Raw genomic sequence first — 17,135 nt, forward strand, 5'->3', positions numbered from 1 at the left:
CCCGGCCTCCCATACTCCACATCCCAGAAAGAGGCTGGGCTCAGGTTCTTTGAGGCCCTTGGGCAGGAGGCACAAGTTCCATCTTTTAATCTGATCTTTTAATCAAATCTTTTAATCTGTCTGTTTGAGTTCTGCCTCTCATTTTAGTTGCACTAATGGCTTTCACCTATGCAAGTCTGACACACGTCCCGAGGCCCCGGACCTTTTTCCTCCTGTTTTGGTCCTTCTCTGCTCCTGTGTGCTCAGGCCTCACATCCTTCCCAAACTTTTAAAGGTCCCATCTCTCAACACGATTGCACTGGGGATTAAGTTCCCAAAACATGACCTTTGGCAGGCTGTAGCAGGCTGCATCTTAATCTTTTAATCCTTACTGACCCTTGATTCCCCAGAGTCAACCCCTGGCATTGTGGCGTTGCTCAGTAAGTGCTTGTCGAAATACAGGTTGCTACCATGATGACACCATAGCTACCACCGTGTACCAAGTGCTCATTTAGCCCTACATATGGACAATCTCTGAGGCAGTGCTATCATTAACCCATTTTACAGCAATAGCTACTGAGGCTTACAGTACTTAATTGACTTCCCAAGTTCATTGGTTGGTAATTTAAAGAACTACAATTAGGTTATTGCTATAATGTTTGGTCTGAGGGAAGAATTCTAAACTAGAAGATTCCTATAGTGGTCTATAGGAATCATTTATGATTTGTTTAGGCATTCCAACTTCCTAATTCTCAGTATTCTTACCTGAGAAATGTGCTGGTTATATTTACTAAATTATCTTTAAGAGTATGTTTCAGTGAGTCTCTGTGCTACCACAGTGACCCACAATGCCATGACTTAGCTCTCTGTGAGCATGGGTAGCAAATGAGAAAAAAAACGACAACTATTTTCCACTCAATTTCTTAATAAAAATTTAAATTTTATCACAGTAGCTAGCTAATCACAGTAATATTAACCAGCAACACAAATCATTACATTTAAGTTTAGTGTGAAATCATAAAGTTTTCAAAAACATAGAGACTTCAGAAATATTAAACATCTTGTTTATGTTCAGTTCTCTGTTACAAGCCATGACTTACTACACCCTAGGTTTTTGTTCTTGCCAGTGGGACATTTCTTTCATGCAGGATCTCCACTTCCAGTCAAAATCTTTGGTCCCTCTGGCCAGTTCCTCATCAAAAAATCTCAGATAACTATTCTTATCTACTAGTCCAGCAATTTCAAAAGAATATTTATGGGTTACTGATAGGCGTTACTTACAAAAAGCTAAATAAGGAAGGCAAGAGTCTGAACCAGTGTGTTGCTGGTGTTCCAGCCCACCTGCCCATCATTACTTTTCTCTTAACAGTACAATTGGGTTTTAGTCTCTTAATGAGTTTGCTTCCATACATATCCGTAGAAGGAAGAATAGACCAGGAATGTGATGTGAGAAATTTGATATCCCATTTACATGTTTTTCCTTTGAAGTCTTTGTTTTAGAATAACCTAAATGATCCTAAATAAAATGCTTGACGTCAAGATGTCCAAAGTACTTACGGTGTCTCACCTGTGCTTCTGCTAGGTGACTGGGGGTTAAGCCACCTTCCTGATCTAACAAGAGCATGAAATATGGGAGGTTGACCTGGAAGTGTGAACTCACCAAGCACGACTGGGGCCCAGGACCTCGTGCTCCTATCTGAGATAACTACTGTATTAGTGTGGCCAGGAAGATCTCTGTAAGGAATCTGCTAGTGGAGATGGGGAGGTGACTGATAGGGTGGGAACTTGTACACAGGCTGAGAAAGAATACTTGATACAAAGATTTGAATAGTTGTAAAGAAAGAAAGTTTATTTTACTTCCTAAAGCTGGGAAAGGGCACTACATGAAAGAAAGAAAGAAGTGTCATCCCAGAGGACAAGTGGCTTGGGCTTTTTATCAGGGGTTATAAAAGGTAAAAAATTTATTGTGGCAGACTGATATCAGGAAAATGGCTGTGAAGCTGCTGCATCTGTTCTTTCTTATTTTGTTTTTTTTTCTTCTCTGTAAGGTCAGCTTATCAAAGTGCTGAAAATGTGGTTCTGGGAGAGCTGAGAGGGAGATTGCACCCCTGCTGTCTGCTTAGGGCTCCTCAAGGAGATGAAAACAAAACTCTTAGAGATAACAAGTTAAGCCCCAGAAAACAAAACTCTTAGAGAAAATGGGTTAAGCCCTAGGTGGTTGATTGAACAAGGAACTATTGTGTTGTGGTCTTTCCTTTCAAGGGAGCAATTCTGTGCTATGACTTTATTCCTTTTTCTTTCCCTTAGCTTATTTTTCTCTGTTTATTAGCCAGTCCATCCTATCAGTAACAGTCCTCAATATTCTGATTCAAGAGGGAACCTGGACACAAACCAGAATCCAATCATCAGAGCCTTGACCAAATGTTTGTTATGATTGCTTGGGAAAATGTTGGGAAACAAATTTGTTTACATGCACTCATGAATATAACATTGCTCAGGGGTCTAAGGTTACAAACACTGGCAAATCTTACCCAAAGTACTGATTCAGGGAAATCCACATTTGGAATTCAACACGATAAGGTGGGATAGAGTTTCAACTCTGGATACCCTGGTCAGCCACTCAGACTGCAACTGCAAAACTCACCTCAAGAGTGCCTTAAAGAGCCCCACCAGCTGGGCAGTCCCTGCAGCTCCACACACTGACCCATCCTGTGCCTTGTTCCCCACAGAATGGGCCTGCTCCTACCCCTGGCGCTCTGCACCCTGGCCCTGGGCTGTGGGGCTGTGTCTCTGCCCCAGCAGGCCCTGGGCCCCTCGCCTCCACTCTCCCGGGGCTGCAATGACTCAGATGTGCTGGCAGTCGCGGGCTTTGCCCTGCAGGACATCAACAGAGACAGAAAGGATGGCTATGTGCTGAGCCTCAACCGCGTGAACAATGCCTGGGAACACAGACAGGCAAGTGATGGTCCCTTCTGGGGCAAGCATTTGGACAAGCTGCAGAGACTGGCCAGGGTGAGCAGGAAACTCAGAGACACATGTTGGCAGGTGCTTTCCAAATTGGAAAGCTTGCTGAGAACACTCTGCTCTCCTCCGCCAGGCTGTGCTGCAATGCTCTTAGTGGTATTAGAACAAGTGCTAACTGTGAGCCCACTCTGACGCTTGTCTAGACTTCAGCGGTTTATAGGGCATGTGCATAATCCCTCCCCCCGTGGGTCTCCCATAAAGCAGAGACTTCTTTGTGCAGTCTTTATGGGTTTGTGCTTCCTGTGGGATGTGGTGCATTTTTCTTCCCCTTTCCACAGGATGGCCTGGGATCTCTGTTCTATCTCACACTGGATGTGTTAGAGACCAACTGCCATGTGCTCAGCAAGAAGGCGTGGAAGGACTGTGGGTTGAGGTACTTGCATGAATCGGTGAGTGCTTGTTTTCATAAACTGGTAAGGGCTCTAGGGAAAGCAAGCAGGAGCCCTCTTTCTGCAGGGTGAAGATGCTCAAGGTCTGCCATCTTTTACATGTCCCTCTTTATAATGTCCTGGCAGGTGCCCACGTGCTTATTCTAAGGCTGTAGTTAGAGCACAGTTTAACTAACCAGAGGGGCTTCTGAGAAGTTCACTGGAGTCATGTGGGCCAGAATGGAAAAGTTGCCCCAAAATTGGTTTCCACCTCTAAGACCCTCCTTTAGGCTCTGAACCAGTGTTTGAATTGTGAGAAGATCTGAGGTGAATATTCTGGATATGGGGTAATATAGACTGCAGAGGCATGGAGGTAGAGCTTTTGAAATTTATTTTTCTTTGTTTTGTTTTAGTAAGCACTGATAGGATTGAAGGTAGGAAAATGGATGGCTCACCGTATGAAAGCTCTCAAAGGTGCCATGGAAGGATTTTCTGAAATCATAGAACCCAGAGGGCCTCAGAATTAATTAATTTATTTATTTTGAGACCAGGTCTCACTCTGTTGCTCTGGCTGGAGCATAGTAGTGAGATCACTGTGGCCTCAAACTCCTAGGCTCAAGTGATCCTCCTGCCCCAGCCCCCAGAGTAGCTGAGACTACAGGTGCACACCACCATGCTGGGCTAATTTTTCTATTTTTTGTAGAGACGGGGTCTCACTATGTTGCAGAGGCTGGTCTTGAACTCCTGGCCTCAAGTGATCCTCCTGCCTCAGCCTCCCAAAGTGCTGGGATTACAGTCATGAGCTACCATACCCTGCCAGAATTAATCCTTTTAAAGATGACAAGAAAAGGGACCTGAGATAGTCAATTTCATTTTATTCTTAATTATCCTGGGATTATGTCTATTAATTGATATGAAACTTTACAACATGAAAGCAAAAAGTGATATATGTTTAGAAGTAAAAAGTTTGATATTGATGTTTTTTTCTAATCATGTAACTAATTTGTCAAACTGCACCTAACTGATTTTGAAAAGCAAATACTCTATTTACCTTGTTATAAATTATATTTGTTATGGTGACACTAGCTACTAAAACACATACACTTAAAAAATGTACACTGATGCTAACATGATATAAGTTTATTTCTCACTTATGTGAACTTCAGAATAGAAGTTCTGGATCAGGAGGGGGCTTTTCTCCAGGAATGATGTGGAGACCCAGATTCATTCCACACTGCAGCTCTAGACTCTGCTGGCTTCAACTCGTCACTTCCATGGTCACCCTGGTCACCTGCATCAAACTATGGAAACAAAGAGCACAGAGGATAGTGAGAACTTGGAAGATCTTTATGGGCCAGACCTGGAAGTAGCGACACGACATGTCTGCTCACGTTCCTGTGGTTAGAACGCAGCTATACACAGTCACAGCAACTGTGAAGGAGGCTGGGAAATGTAGTCTAGTTGTGTACCAGGAAAAGGTTCAACAGTTTGATAATCAACTGCAGTTTCTCCCAACCAAAACCACAGAATTTGACCTTAAGTTCCTCATTACTCAAAAATGAAATGTCTGATTTTTATTACTGAGGTATTTTTAAAACTCACAGTTTTGTCCACCATGTCATAAAATGTATTTGTTGGTTTCAGGTTTATGGTCAATGTAAAGTGATGGTTTATACTAACAGGCCATATAGAGTGCTCTATTCACCTGCTTATAACTGTACTCTTCGCCCAGGTAAGAAATCACTATGATTTTGTTAATTTCAATAAAATATGCAAAAGATCATTTAACCAGGGCTCTGCAAAGAGTGTACAGGGTGTTTTCCCATCTTTACTTTAGATTCATTCTAACACTAGTTGCTTAATATTTCCAGTACTTGCTTCCCCACTGAAATTCATCTCAGACTGCTCCTCTTCCCACAATTCTTCTTCCTAAATCACCTTCAGTAGCTATCCTCTGTGTCTTGGATCAAATCCTAAATTTTCACCCTGATGTAAATGGCATGCTTTCTGTGGCTGGTCCCCAGCTCCCTTTCTAGCTCCCTCTGCCACAGGTTATTTCCCCGACCACAGCAGCTCTGCATTCCACCCCGCTGGGTGCCTCACTGTTTCCTGACACACACATTGCCCTTTCCAGTGTCTGCATCTCCCTGTGCCTCTCCCTCTGCTGAGCACGCCCTGCCCTGATGCCCTCTGACCTTGGAACTCAAGATGTCCTTTAAGCACCACCACCGATGCTGCTGCTTCTGCAGGGACCTCTATTCCAGGAGGGAATAGTGCTCTCCTGTTCTACATTCGTATATATGAGGTCTGTCTGGAAAGTATCCAGCCATGTAATATGAAAAATATATTAACGATGGCTGGATATTTAGCAAACAGACCTTCTGACTTTGGCCAAACCACTCAGGGAACAGAGATGATGTGCTGCTTTCATTTAGGACCTCATATGTTATATCAGATAGAATATTTTGTCCTTTCTTCTTCCTTGCTACACCCTCCTCAGTTCCTATCAAGTGGAAGGTGTCAATAATGTTGTTCAATAAATAAATAAATAGACTAAAAATGAGGCTGAAAGAATGACATTTGCAAAATGCACACACACTCACTCGGGGTCCTCCTGTTTTAAAGGGGAAGTCTTTGGAAAGAAGCATCCATGGCATAGGCAGTACAATATAGCTACTTGTCAAACTGCTGTGTGCATGTGGCTCCCCTGGGGGCTCTTGTTAAGGTGCAGATTCTGATTCCACAGGTCTGGGGCAGGGCCTGAGGCCCTGCATTGCTAACAAGGCCCAGGTGGTAACAATGCTGCTGTTTCCGCTAAGGAACAAGGCAAGAGAGCAAACTTTTTATTAAGCACGGCTTGAGGTTCCAGGTTGGGAAGACAAGACTCACCTGAAATAAATTAGAGCACAGCAACTAATAAATCATCTCAGGACTTAAATGCCAGTCATAGGCATCAGAGCGATGGGAGGTCAGTAAGTGACAGGTGGTGCGGATGCAGGGTGACAAGCTGTGGATGTAACTCACCATACTCTCCTCCAGCCCCCAAATACACCCAGGTAAATTATGTGTTTACTCTGCAAAAACAACCTTAAGGTAAGTTCCCTAGGCTTTTGCTCTAGGTTTACCACCCCCAGCTCCTTCCAAACAGAAATTCTGGCTGTGTTGTTAATGTGATCATTCTATCCAGTCACACAGGCATTTGACCAATTTTCTGTTCTGGTTCACTTGCATTTTCTTTTTATTTTTTTTCTTTTTATTTTTTTGAGACAGAGTCTTGCTCTGTTGCCCAGGCTAGAGTGCTGTGGCATCAGCCTATCTCACAGCAACCTCAGACTCCTGGGCTCAAGCAATCCTTCTGCCTCAGCGTTCCGAGTAGCTGGGACTACAGGCATGTGCCACCATGCCCGGCTAATTTTTTCTATATATATTTTTAGTTGTCCAGCTAATTTCTTTCTATTTTTAGTAGAAACGGGGTCTCACTCTTGCTCAGGCTGGTCTTGAACTCCTGACATTGAGCGATCCTCCCGCCTCGGTCTCCCAGAGTGCTAGGATTAGCCACTGCGCCCGGCCTCTTTTTTTTTTTTTTTTTTTAACATTTCAAAATTTCTTTTAATTGACAAATAATAATTGAGCATATTCATGGAGTACATAGTGATGTGATGTTTCATATATATAGTGTATAGTGATCAGATCAAGGTAATTAGTATATCCATCATCACAAACATTTATCTTTTCTTTGTGTTGAAAACATTCAGTATCATCCTTCTAGCTATTGGAAACTATAAGGAATTATTGTTAACTATAGTCATCCTGTAGTGGTATAGAACACTAGAAATTATTCCTCCTATCTAGTTGTAATTTTGTGTCCTTTAACAAATCTCACTTGCATTTTCTAACCAAAGAGTTTCCTTCCACTATGTCACTCATATATTCACTTTCTCTACAAGCATTTACTTAGCACTTACTGTGTATTAGATGTTAGGTATGATGTTTCTGAAAGGTGAATAAGACATGACAGTAATGAAATCCCAACCTTTTAAGACACTCAGTCTACTTTGCAGAGGCAATGATGAGATATTGAAATACGTGGGGGGTGGGGAAGATCCTATTCAATGTACTGTATTGTGTGTCTTGGAACAAAATTCTCCAAGTAAGTAAGTGTGTGTGCGGTAAAAACTATCTTGCTTTGCTTTTAATTATGAAACTAACACATGCTCATTACAGAACACTCACTACCAACAGTTCACTTCCTTTCTAGAAAATGTCTTCCTTACTTCATCCTTGCCAACACTGAGTATTATCTTCTTGTTCCATCTATGCCTCTGTTACGGTCATATAATTTATAGGATTGAAAACCAATAATTTTGAAACTGGTCTCATTGGCATCAACAGTTTCTCGTAGAAAGATTCTTGGTACGTGCCCGGACTGCCCAGGCCCCAGACCCACTGATTCTTCAGATCCCCATGTTTTGGAAGCTGCTACCGAGTCTCTTGCAAAATACAACAGTGAGAGCACCTCGAAGCAGTATTCTCTCCTCAAAATCACAAGGGCTTCTAGCCAGGTAAGACTAAAATGCACAAGCCAGTTAGACAAACAGTGTGTCTCATAGCCATTGCTATAGATTCCTAAGCTGAGAGAATGTCAAGGCACTCCTTCTGCTTAGAACCCAAGAGCCTTTCTCTACCTTCCCTACTTTGGTAGACCTGATGCGCATTCAATCATGTTTCAGTCTCTGAGTTATTCTGTGACATTTCTGTAAGAGTGAGGTGACTCCATTTTACTTCCTCAACCTTAGGGCAGGAAGAGAAACGGACTCCCAGTCTCCTTGGGGAATTCTTCGCAAATTCACTGTTTCTGCTATATTGTCATAGACTACTCAGCGGGACAACTTGTACTCCATGTGAAGGCCTGGAGTGGATGTTGAGTTTTATGGATAAGGGAAAAGGGGGCTCATTTGTAATTGGATTATGTTGCTATCTCTTTCATATGGAGAAATATCTGAAAGATAATTCTATGTGAGAAAAATTAAGTTTACCAAGGAAAGGTGTTTAGGGCCCATTCAAATCTTCAAATCAGAAGGGAAGAAAGGTATAGTGATTATGCTTTCTCAATAACTAAATCATGGCACATGGTTTGATCAGGGTGGGGACTTGCAGGGACAACAGATCTGTGTGTTGTCAGTGCCTCTGGTGATGTATCGGTTCTGTAAATATAATTCTGGCAAACCTGAATATTTTCCCTGGGGAGGAAGGTTTGACTTTTTATGTCTTGACTTTTGTCTCATAACAGTGGGTGGCTGGCCCTTCTTACTTTGTGGAATACTTAGTCAAAGAGTCACCGTGTACCAAATCCCAGGTTGGCAGCTGCTCACTTCAGTCCTCTGACTCTGCGGTAAGTTTCCTGAATGTCTTCATAATTTCAGATGGGTATTCACAGATCATCTCTAAGTATTTGTGGAGAATAAATTATATATGAGGTGTTGTAAAACATGAGAAGCTTTTCTCCCACCAAGGAGCAACTGACGAGTTAGAGATTAGGTGTGCCCAGATGCAACAATAAGGGACTTCATTCAATTGTAAGTGCAATTTTCATCAGCAGTAACAAAAATTGATTATAGGAACTATAAAATATGGACAAATCTCCTCAGAGGGTGGTGATGGTCCTACTTTGATCTGAAAAAACTTGGTTATATTTGGAATACAGGATGTTGTTCTATTCCTTGGACCACTTTTTAAGAAGAACGAAGTCAAATAGACCATTGAAAGAATGTGTCAAAGATGGGGAAGGTGCCTTGAAACCATCTGAAACATACTTGATGGGAATTTAACTGGGCACAATGTGTCAGAGCACAATTCAGCAAAATGCACCAAAAATCTTTTTCATCTTAGTTATGTATTTATAGTAACAGCTTTATTAAGATACAATTCACACACCATAAAAGTCATCCTTTTAAGGGATAAAATGCAGTGGTTTTTAATAGTATATTCACAGAGTTGTGCCACCATCATCATTTTAGAATATTTTAGAATATTTTCATCAACCCTAAAAGAAACCACAAACCCATTAACAGTCATTCCCATTGCCACCTCACCCAAGCCTCTGGAATTCACTAATCTTTCTGTCTCTATGGCTTTGCCTATTCTGGACATTTCATATAAACGGAATTATACACTGTGTGGCCTTTTGCATCTGGCTTCTTTCACTTGGCATGTTTCCAAGGCTTCTCTGTCTGCAGATAGAGATAGGTTTACCTTTTCCTTAGCAAATAATATTTTATTGTATGGATATTGTTTATTTTTTATCCATTCATCAGTTGATAGACATTTGTGTTGTTTCTGGCTATGAATAAGTGTACAAGTTTTTGTGTACACATATGTTTTCATTTCTCTTTAGTATACATCTCCAAGTGGAATTGGTGGGTCATGTGAAAACTCTATGTTTAATCCTTTGACTAACTGCCATATTATTTTCCAAAGTGACTATCAGTTTCACAATCCCATCAGCAATGTATGAGGGTTTCAGTTTCTCCACATCTTTGCCAACACCTATTATTATCTTTCTGTGTGGTTATAGACATCTACTGAGTGTGAATAGGTATCTCATCATGATTTTTATTTGCATTTCCCTGATGGTTAATGATATTGAGCATCTTTTAATGTACTTATTAGCCACTGGAGTATTTTCTTTGGAGAAATATCTTTGCCCATCTTAAAATTGGGTTACTTATCTTTTTATTGTTGAATTTTAAGAGTTCTTTACATATTCTTGATACAATGCTGTTATCAGATATGTAATTTTAAAATATTTTCTCCCATTCTCTGGGTTGTACGTTCACTTTCTTGATGATTTTCTTTGAAATACAAAAGTTTTAAATTTTGATGGAATTCTATTTATGTATTTTTTTCTCATTTTGAATGTGCTTTTCTGATAAACCATTACCTAATCCAAGGTCACTAAGATTTACATGTATGAAAATACAAGGAATCCAAAATGCCAAAACAATCTTGAATAAGAACAAAATAGGAAGACTCACTCTTTCCAATCTCAAAATTTATTATAAGGCTACAATATTCAAGAAAGTGTGGTACTAATAGAAGGATAAATATATAGATCAATAGAATAAAATTGAGAATAAAGAAATAGATCCTTACCAATAGATCTTTGACTCCTTTTGAGTTAATTTTTATATGTGGTGTGAGGTAGAGATTTGACTTCATTCTTTTGTATGTGAATATCCAATTGTCCCAGCATTATTTGTTTAGAAGACTATTCTTTCCCCATTTAATTTTCTTAGCACACATCTCAAAGATCAATATACCATATATGTGTTTATCTTTTTACTCTCAATTTCATTCCATTGATCTATATTTTTAACCTTATACCAGTACCACACTGTCTTAAATGCTGTAGCTTTGTGGTAAGTTTTGAGATTGGGAAGTGTAAGTACTCCTCTTTTGTTCTTCTCGTTTAAGATTGTTTTGAGTATTCAGGATCTTTTGGATTTTCATAATGATTTTAGGACCAGCTTGTAAATTTCTATTTTTAAGAAGGCAGTTGGAAATTGGATATATTTGATTGCATTGAATCTATAGATCAATAGGGGAAGTTTTGTCTTCTTAAAAACATTAAGTCTTCAAATCCATCAATATGATGTCTTTCCATTTGTTTAGAACTTAATTTCTGTCAATGTTTTGTAGTTTTCAGTGTACAAGCCTTTCAGTTATTTTGATAAATTTATTTCTTGAATATTTTATTCTCTTTGATGCTAATGTAATGAAATTGTGTTTTTAATTTCATCTTTGGAGTTATTTATTGCAAATGTATAGAAATCCAATTTTTTATATTAACCAGAAAATTATATTTTTTTATCTTGTAACCTTGATGAACTTATCTATTAGTTCTAATAGTTTGCTCATGGAGTTCTTAGGATTTTCTATATACGACATCATGTCATCTGAAAATAGAGATAGTTTTATTTCTTCCTTTCCAATCTGGATGCCACATATGTCCCCACACTCTAGGGTTCATGTGTTAAGCAACACCAACAAACTCCCTCTTTGTGTTCCACTCTAGTGTCAGCACCAGGTAGGCCTATGAATTTTGGTATCTCCGTAAATACTAGCCACGGTGGGAGTGGCCAGGCTCTATTTGGTGCTGGTACCTGCAGTCTGTCCAGAAGGTTCTCTTAGAGCCCCTCCCTTTTGTGACTTGGTGATGAAGAGGAGAAGGAAAAGGTTGAAGCACCATTCCCCAAGCACTTCACACTTGAGTGGATTTTCCCACTTTAAGGAATTTCTAGTTTTCTCTTCATATGGTCTGGAGATGGTTGACAGAGTCACATTTAGGCAATCTGTTTAGACACATTTCAATAAATTTTACATGGATATACTTAAAAGCTCTTCTTTAGAAATTGAGGCAACATTTTATTATAATGTTCTATTTATACTTGAAAACATGTATGCTCTATGACGTTAAAGTTCCTCTTCTAGGAATTTACCCTGAGGAAGTAATTAGGGAGACATGAAAAGATATAGCTTTAATATTCAAACTGAAAAATTTAGAGTCAATCTAGTTGTCCAACAAAAGAGAGCTTATTAAATAATGCAGAGGACTACTGGATAGCTATTATAAAGAAAATCATAGAAGACTATTGATGCCATAAAAGAATTTACACAATATATTGTTAAGTGACAAAACAGAGTTACAAAATAATATATGTGATATAATTTGACTTTTATAGAATAAAAATTATATATGCATAGGAAAAAAGATTGGAAGAAAGAAATCAAATCATTGCAGGCAATAAGTACCTTTCAGGCAATTACAGGTCTTTTTATTTTCTTTTTGTTTATCTATATTCTAAATAACTATTTATTACATTTTCAGTAAGAAACCAAAGTTACTTTATTTTCAAATAAAGAGAAGTTGAAGGAGCTGAGAGTGTTTGTCTGAGAAGAGAAAACTCAGGTGAAACATACATAAAGCGCTGCTACATGAAAGATGACAAGTTTTCTAGCTGACCCCAGGATAGAACGAAGACCAAGAGGTATAAGTTGTATAGACACAGATTCTTGCTCAATACAAAGAATTTTCCAATAATGAGTGTTTTGTTCCTCAAGAAATACTGAGTTGCTCATGATTGGAGGCAATTTAGTCTAGTTTGGGTGATTTTTTGGTAGGGATGATCCAGAGAGAATTGTCTTAGAGCCCACCTATTCCATGGCAGGAGCATAAAAATGTTGATTGGCTGTGTGTCTACCCAAGCAGAAAGCAAGTTGATTTCCCTTTATGATCATTGGTAATATTCACATGACACTGTATTTTCTCTTTCTTTTAGCCCGTTGGTCTTTGCGCAGGTTCTCTCGTTCAAACAGACCTAGAAAAGTTTGTCTCTGTGACTTGTGACTTCTTTGAAACACAGGTATTTTTCAATCTAATTATAAAGAAGAGCAGATTGTCTATATTTAGCTGCCATGACCCCAGCCCCTCCTTTTCCTGAGATCCATGATCCCCACTTTACTCAGGCTGCCCTAAGCCTGCACCCACAAGGTATCTGGTCAAAGACCTGCCCGGCTTTGTTTTAGTCACAGTGTGGTCCTGCAGAACAGGGAAGACACGTTTAGAAACAGGGAACGACTAGCTTGGATGGCCCAAGCCTCTGAGGCATTAAATTCAGTGTCCCAAAGAAATCTTATTTCAAACCACTGGGAGAAGTCATTTCCTAAAAACATTCACTCCCTTTCCAGAAGCACTTATTGAGCACTTACCATGGAGTATCCTGGTATAGTTGGCAGGGCAGTTGAGACAGGCCACCTGGGATCCAGTCTGGCTCTGCCACCTGTGAGCTGTGTGACAATAGGCAAGTACCTACCTGAGTTTTTGTTGACTCGTCTTTAAAGTGGGATTGCCACGTCTGCCTAATTCAGAGCCCTGTGAGAAGCAAGTGAAAGGATCTGAATGAAGAGCAATACACAGGGCCTGGTACAGAAAAAAACAACCAGTGAAAGGCACCTGCTGCTACCGCTGCTGCTGGGAACAGAAAGATAGCTCACTGGGGACTTTGAGCAAGTCACTGGATCACTTTGGGCCATTGTTCAGCTCTGACATTGAGAGACTTGCAGTCAAGTTTGCACAGCTCTTGGTTCCCCCTGGCCGTTATCTGTTTTGCTTTTTAACCCTTTCACCAGAAGTCTGATCCTTCTACCTAGTCTCCCTTTGAAATCTCCAACAAAAAGGCACAGATTAGCTTAGCCTGGTACCAGGCATGGCAGGGCTCTCCCTATGAAACTCTGCACTTTCGATAATGTTCTCATTACAGGCTCCAGCCCCTGGAGGTGAAACTTCTGCTGTTAACAAAGGACCTGTGAACCTCCCCGAGGTGCAAGAAGCCCAGGGGGAACACATATCTCTCACTGTCTCCCCCTACAAAGCTGGGCCAAGAGGATCTGTCCAATATCTTCCCGACTTGGACAGTGAAAAGCCCAAGAATTCCCAGGAAAAGGGCCCTCGGGAGGCCTTCCCGGTGCAGCTGGATCTAACCACAAACCCCCAGGGAGAAACCCTGGATGTCTCCTTCCTCTTCCTGGGGCCTATGGAGGAGAAGCTGGTTGTCCTGCCTTTCCCCAGAGAAGAACAACGCTCTGCCGAGTGCCCAGGACCAGCCCAGGAGGCCAGCGCTCTTGTCCTCCCACCATGAGAGTCACACAGAGGGTTCCATGGGAGTGTGGTGCCCTGCATGAGATGACAGGTGGTGGGGACAGAGACAGGGAGTCCAAATGTAGAGAGTGGCTAATGAAGGACATCTTTTTCACTCTTCTGGGTTTCAACATGTTGGCTGGGAATGGAAATAAAGAGCCTCAACCCTCCACGTGGGCTGCACTCTACACTGTGCACCGGGCTGTACCTGGAGCTGCGTCCCCTCTAAACTGACCCCCGTCTCATGTCTCATGCCATGGAGAGATGCACCTCTGTGTCTCCAACCACTCACTTATGAAGACTTTTATCCTTTCAGCAGTACGTGTGTGTGTGTGTGTGTGTGTGTGTGTGTGTGTGTGTGTGTGTGTGTGTGTCTGTTTATGCTCAAATCTCAGTACTAGGCATTCCATGAGGAAAGATACTTTCCCTAATACCAAGAGATATGAGAACCTGAGACCCAGCAGGGGTCACTGTCTGCATCCCCTTCAGTTACATATCAGGTATTCGCTGGGGGCTGCCCACACCATCTCCAGCCCATCACCCCTTTGCATCTGTCTGAACGGCTCTGGGTCTCAGCAGGGGGCAGCTCACTGAGAGGTGGGGCACAGGGCAGAGTCGTGTGCCTGTGGCCTGTGCTGGGCACTGTGGGGACATCAGACCACAGCAGTTCTCACTGCTACACTCATCATTGTCACAATTTCTCTCAGGACAGACAGTAGAGGTCCCATTATCACAGTCAATCACAGTCTTCTCTGTAGGACAAATTTCCCCTCAATTAGAAATATACATGTGTTTACACACACACACACACACACACACACACACACACACACCCACACACACGCACCCCGGATAGTACTTTTGACATTTAGGCAGAGAATTTGCAAATATAGCTGTTGTCCTCTATCCTGGCACTTGTTCCTAGAAGAGGCCTTGGCGTACCTTGCATAAGAGAAGTAAACAGTACTCATACTCCACCACTCTTATCTGCTTCCCATGGGAAGGGAAAATGATTATGTGGGAGGGTAATGTGGGGTTTTACACCCTGTTTCAGTCGGGGTCTGGAAAGAAGCAGAATCATACTCAGATGGCTCCACTGAAAAGACTTTGGAGAAGGGACCTTTCCTGAAGCCTTGTGGCCAGGCCAAGGGAATGACAAGGGATGCTGAGGCACCTGGACAATAGTGACAGCAGGCAGCCTTCACCAGCCAGGCTGAGCAGGAGGAGGGGGTGGCCTCCCCAGCCCAGAGTGAGCTGCCCCTGAGGGGCTGCTCTAGGGGAGGACTGCCCTGAGGGAGGGAAGCACCCTGCCCTCTCCTCCCCTCCTGCCTCCTTCTATTCTCCTCTTCCCATTGGCTCTTTGAACCCCACAGTAAACTAGCCATCAGGGCAGCCTGGATTGTTCAACCCCTGGAGTCAGCCTGGGAGACAGGGCCTGGCAGAGAAGGCCCAAGGATGGACCTGGGACAAAGAGAAAAACCGTCACAAGCCCCAAGTGGGATTTCCCCAAGGGAAGTCTACACCACCCTCTGTACTGAAAAATGGGAGGGAAGGACCTTAACTTTGTGTCCCTCTCTGTGTGTCCCCTGTTGGATGGATAAGGGCACCATCCACAGAGATAGAACATGCAGGAGGAGAAGAGGGTTTAACTGGACAGTTGTTGAGTTGACTTTTGGGTGTGGGGAACTTGAAGGGCCTTTGGACCGCCTTGTGGAGATGACTGTGCACATGCATGTTACTAAGAAGAGAGAAATCTGGGTTGAGACATGGTATCTAGGACTACAACAGCAGAAGAGTTATCAGAAGAGGGCATGGAGCATGCAAGAGTCTGGTCACTTGCTGTGATTTAGCAAGTCATAAACAGTCTTAGGTTACCTTTGTCCTTTCATGGTGAAATTCTTGAAAAGTGGTTTGTCCCCATGTGTGTCATCTCCTCACCAGCTTTTCATTCCTCAACCCACTGTAATGGGTGTTTAACTCTTTTCCCATAACTTACTGGTTTGGCATTCCCTAAGGACCGTCTTGTTCTAAATTCAAAGGAAACATTCCTGTCCATACTTACCCTCTTTGAAGCATCTGGCAATGCTGAGCTTCCCTTCCTTGACACTTTTCCTCCAGTGGTTTCTGTCACACACTCTAGGTTCTCAGGCTACCTCTCAGCCCATCCCCCTTCAGATCTCTTCTCCGTTTTCTTTTCCTCAGTAGCCATCAAGGAAATGAAAATTAAAATCACAATGAGCTATCACTCCTACTATTAGAATTGCTAAAATAAAAAATACTGTTAATACCAAATGCTGACAAGGATGCTGACAAGCTAGAGCACTCATTCATCCACTGCTTGTGGCAATGCAAAATGGCGCAGCCGCTCTGGAAAATAGCTTGACAGTTTCTTATAAAAAGAAACATGCACTTACCACATGACCCAGCAATAGTATTCTTGGACATTTATCCCAGACAAATGAAAACTTATGTTTAAACAAAAACATGTAAACAAATGTTCATGGCAGCTTTATTCATAATACTCTACAACTGGAAACAACACAGATGCCCTTCAACAAGTGCGTGGTTAAACAAACTATGGTGCATTATTGCCATACACTACCACTAAGCAATGCAAAGGCATAAACCGTCAAGACATGCAACAGCTATTGATAGAATGGCCACAGCAGGAACTCAATAAATGTTCACTCCCAGGTTCCCACATGCCATCTAAGTACCAGCCCAGGCTTCAAGCCTCTAGGAAGCCTCTCACCACCACAGTCTCTGTGACATCAAATGTGTGGACCCCACACAAGGGGCCCCAAGGCTGAGGACCCACAGGCCAGAGGCAGTAGGGGTGTGGAAAGCCCAAATCAAGTCCCTTCGCTTCAGGCCAACTCTAAGTTGATGGATCCTCCAATTCCATTATTAGGAACTAGCTGCAACAGCTCAAATTATATTAGTGCCACAGCTGTGATTTTAAGCATTAATATTTAATAAGTAAGTATCCTTAAAGTAAGCTACCAAAGTAAGTTTCTTAGAACACCAGACAGGTTCCAAAGGCAGGATACCAGCTCATCATGATTCTG

The 17,135-nt window shown here is 41.9% G+C and overlaps 1 protein-coding gene and 1 long non-coding RNA gene across 2 annotated transcripts; one reads left to right on the plus strand and one right to left on the minus strand.

Annotated features, from left to right (window-relative positions):
* The first annotated feature begins 2,516 nt into the window (after positions 1-2,516).
* Positions 2,517-14,237, plus strand: FETUB (fetuin B). Its single transcript, XM_045539871.1, has 7 exons — positions 2,517-2,934; positions 3,282-3,392; positions 5,016-5,103; positions 7,764-7,933; positions 8,662-8,763; positions 12,710-12,793; positions 13,691-14,237. Exons 1-7 carry the CDS (start codon positions 2,710-2,712, stop codon positions 14,066-14,068), a joined length of 1,158 nt encoding a protein of 385 aa, XP_045395827.1. The 5' UTR covers positions 2,517-2,709; the 3' UTR covers positions 14,069-14,237.
* Positions 4,655-16,193, minus strand: LOC123630366. Its single transcript, XR_006732658.1, has 3 exons — positions 16,130-16,193; positions 13,244-13,302; positions 4,655-4,672 (listed from the first exon to the last, which is right to left on the minus strand). It is a non-coding gene; the product is annotated as an uncharacterized LOC123630366 (long non-coding RNA).
* Between the last annotated feature and the right edge of the window lie 942 nt (positions 16,194-17,135).

Source organism: Lemur catta, chromosome 1 (assembly GCF_020740605.2).
Source record: "Lemur catta isolate mLemCat1 chromosome 1, mLemCat1.pri, whole genome shotgun sequence".
NCBI lineage: Eukaryota > Metazoa > Chordata > Mammalia > Primates > Lemuridae > Lemur > Lemur catta.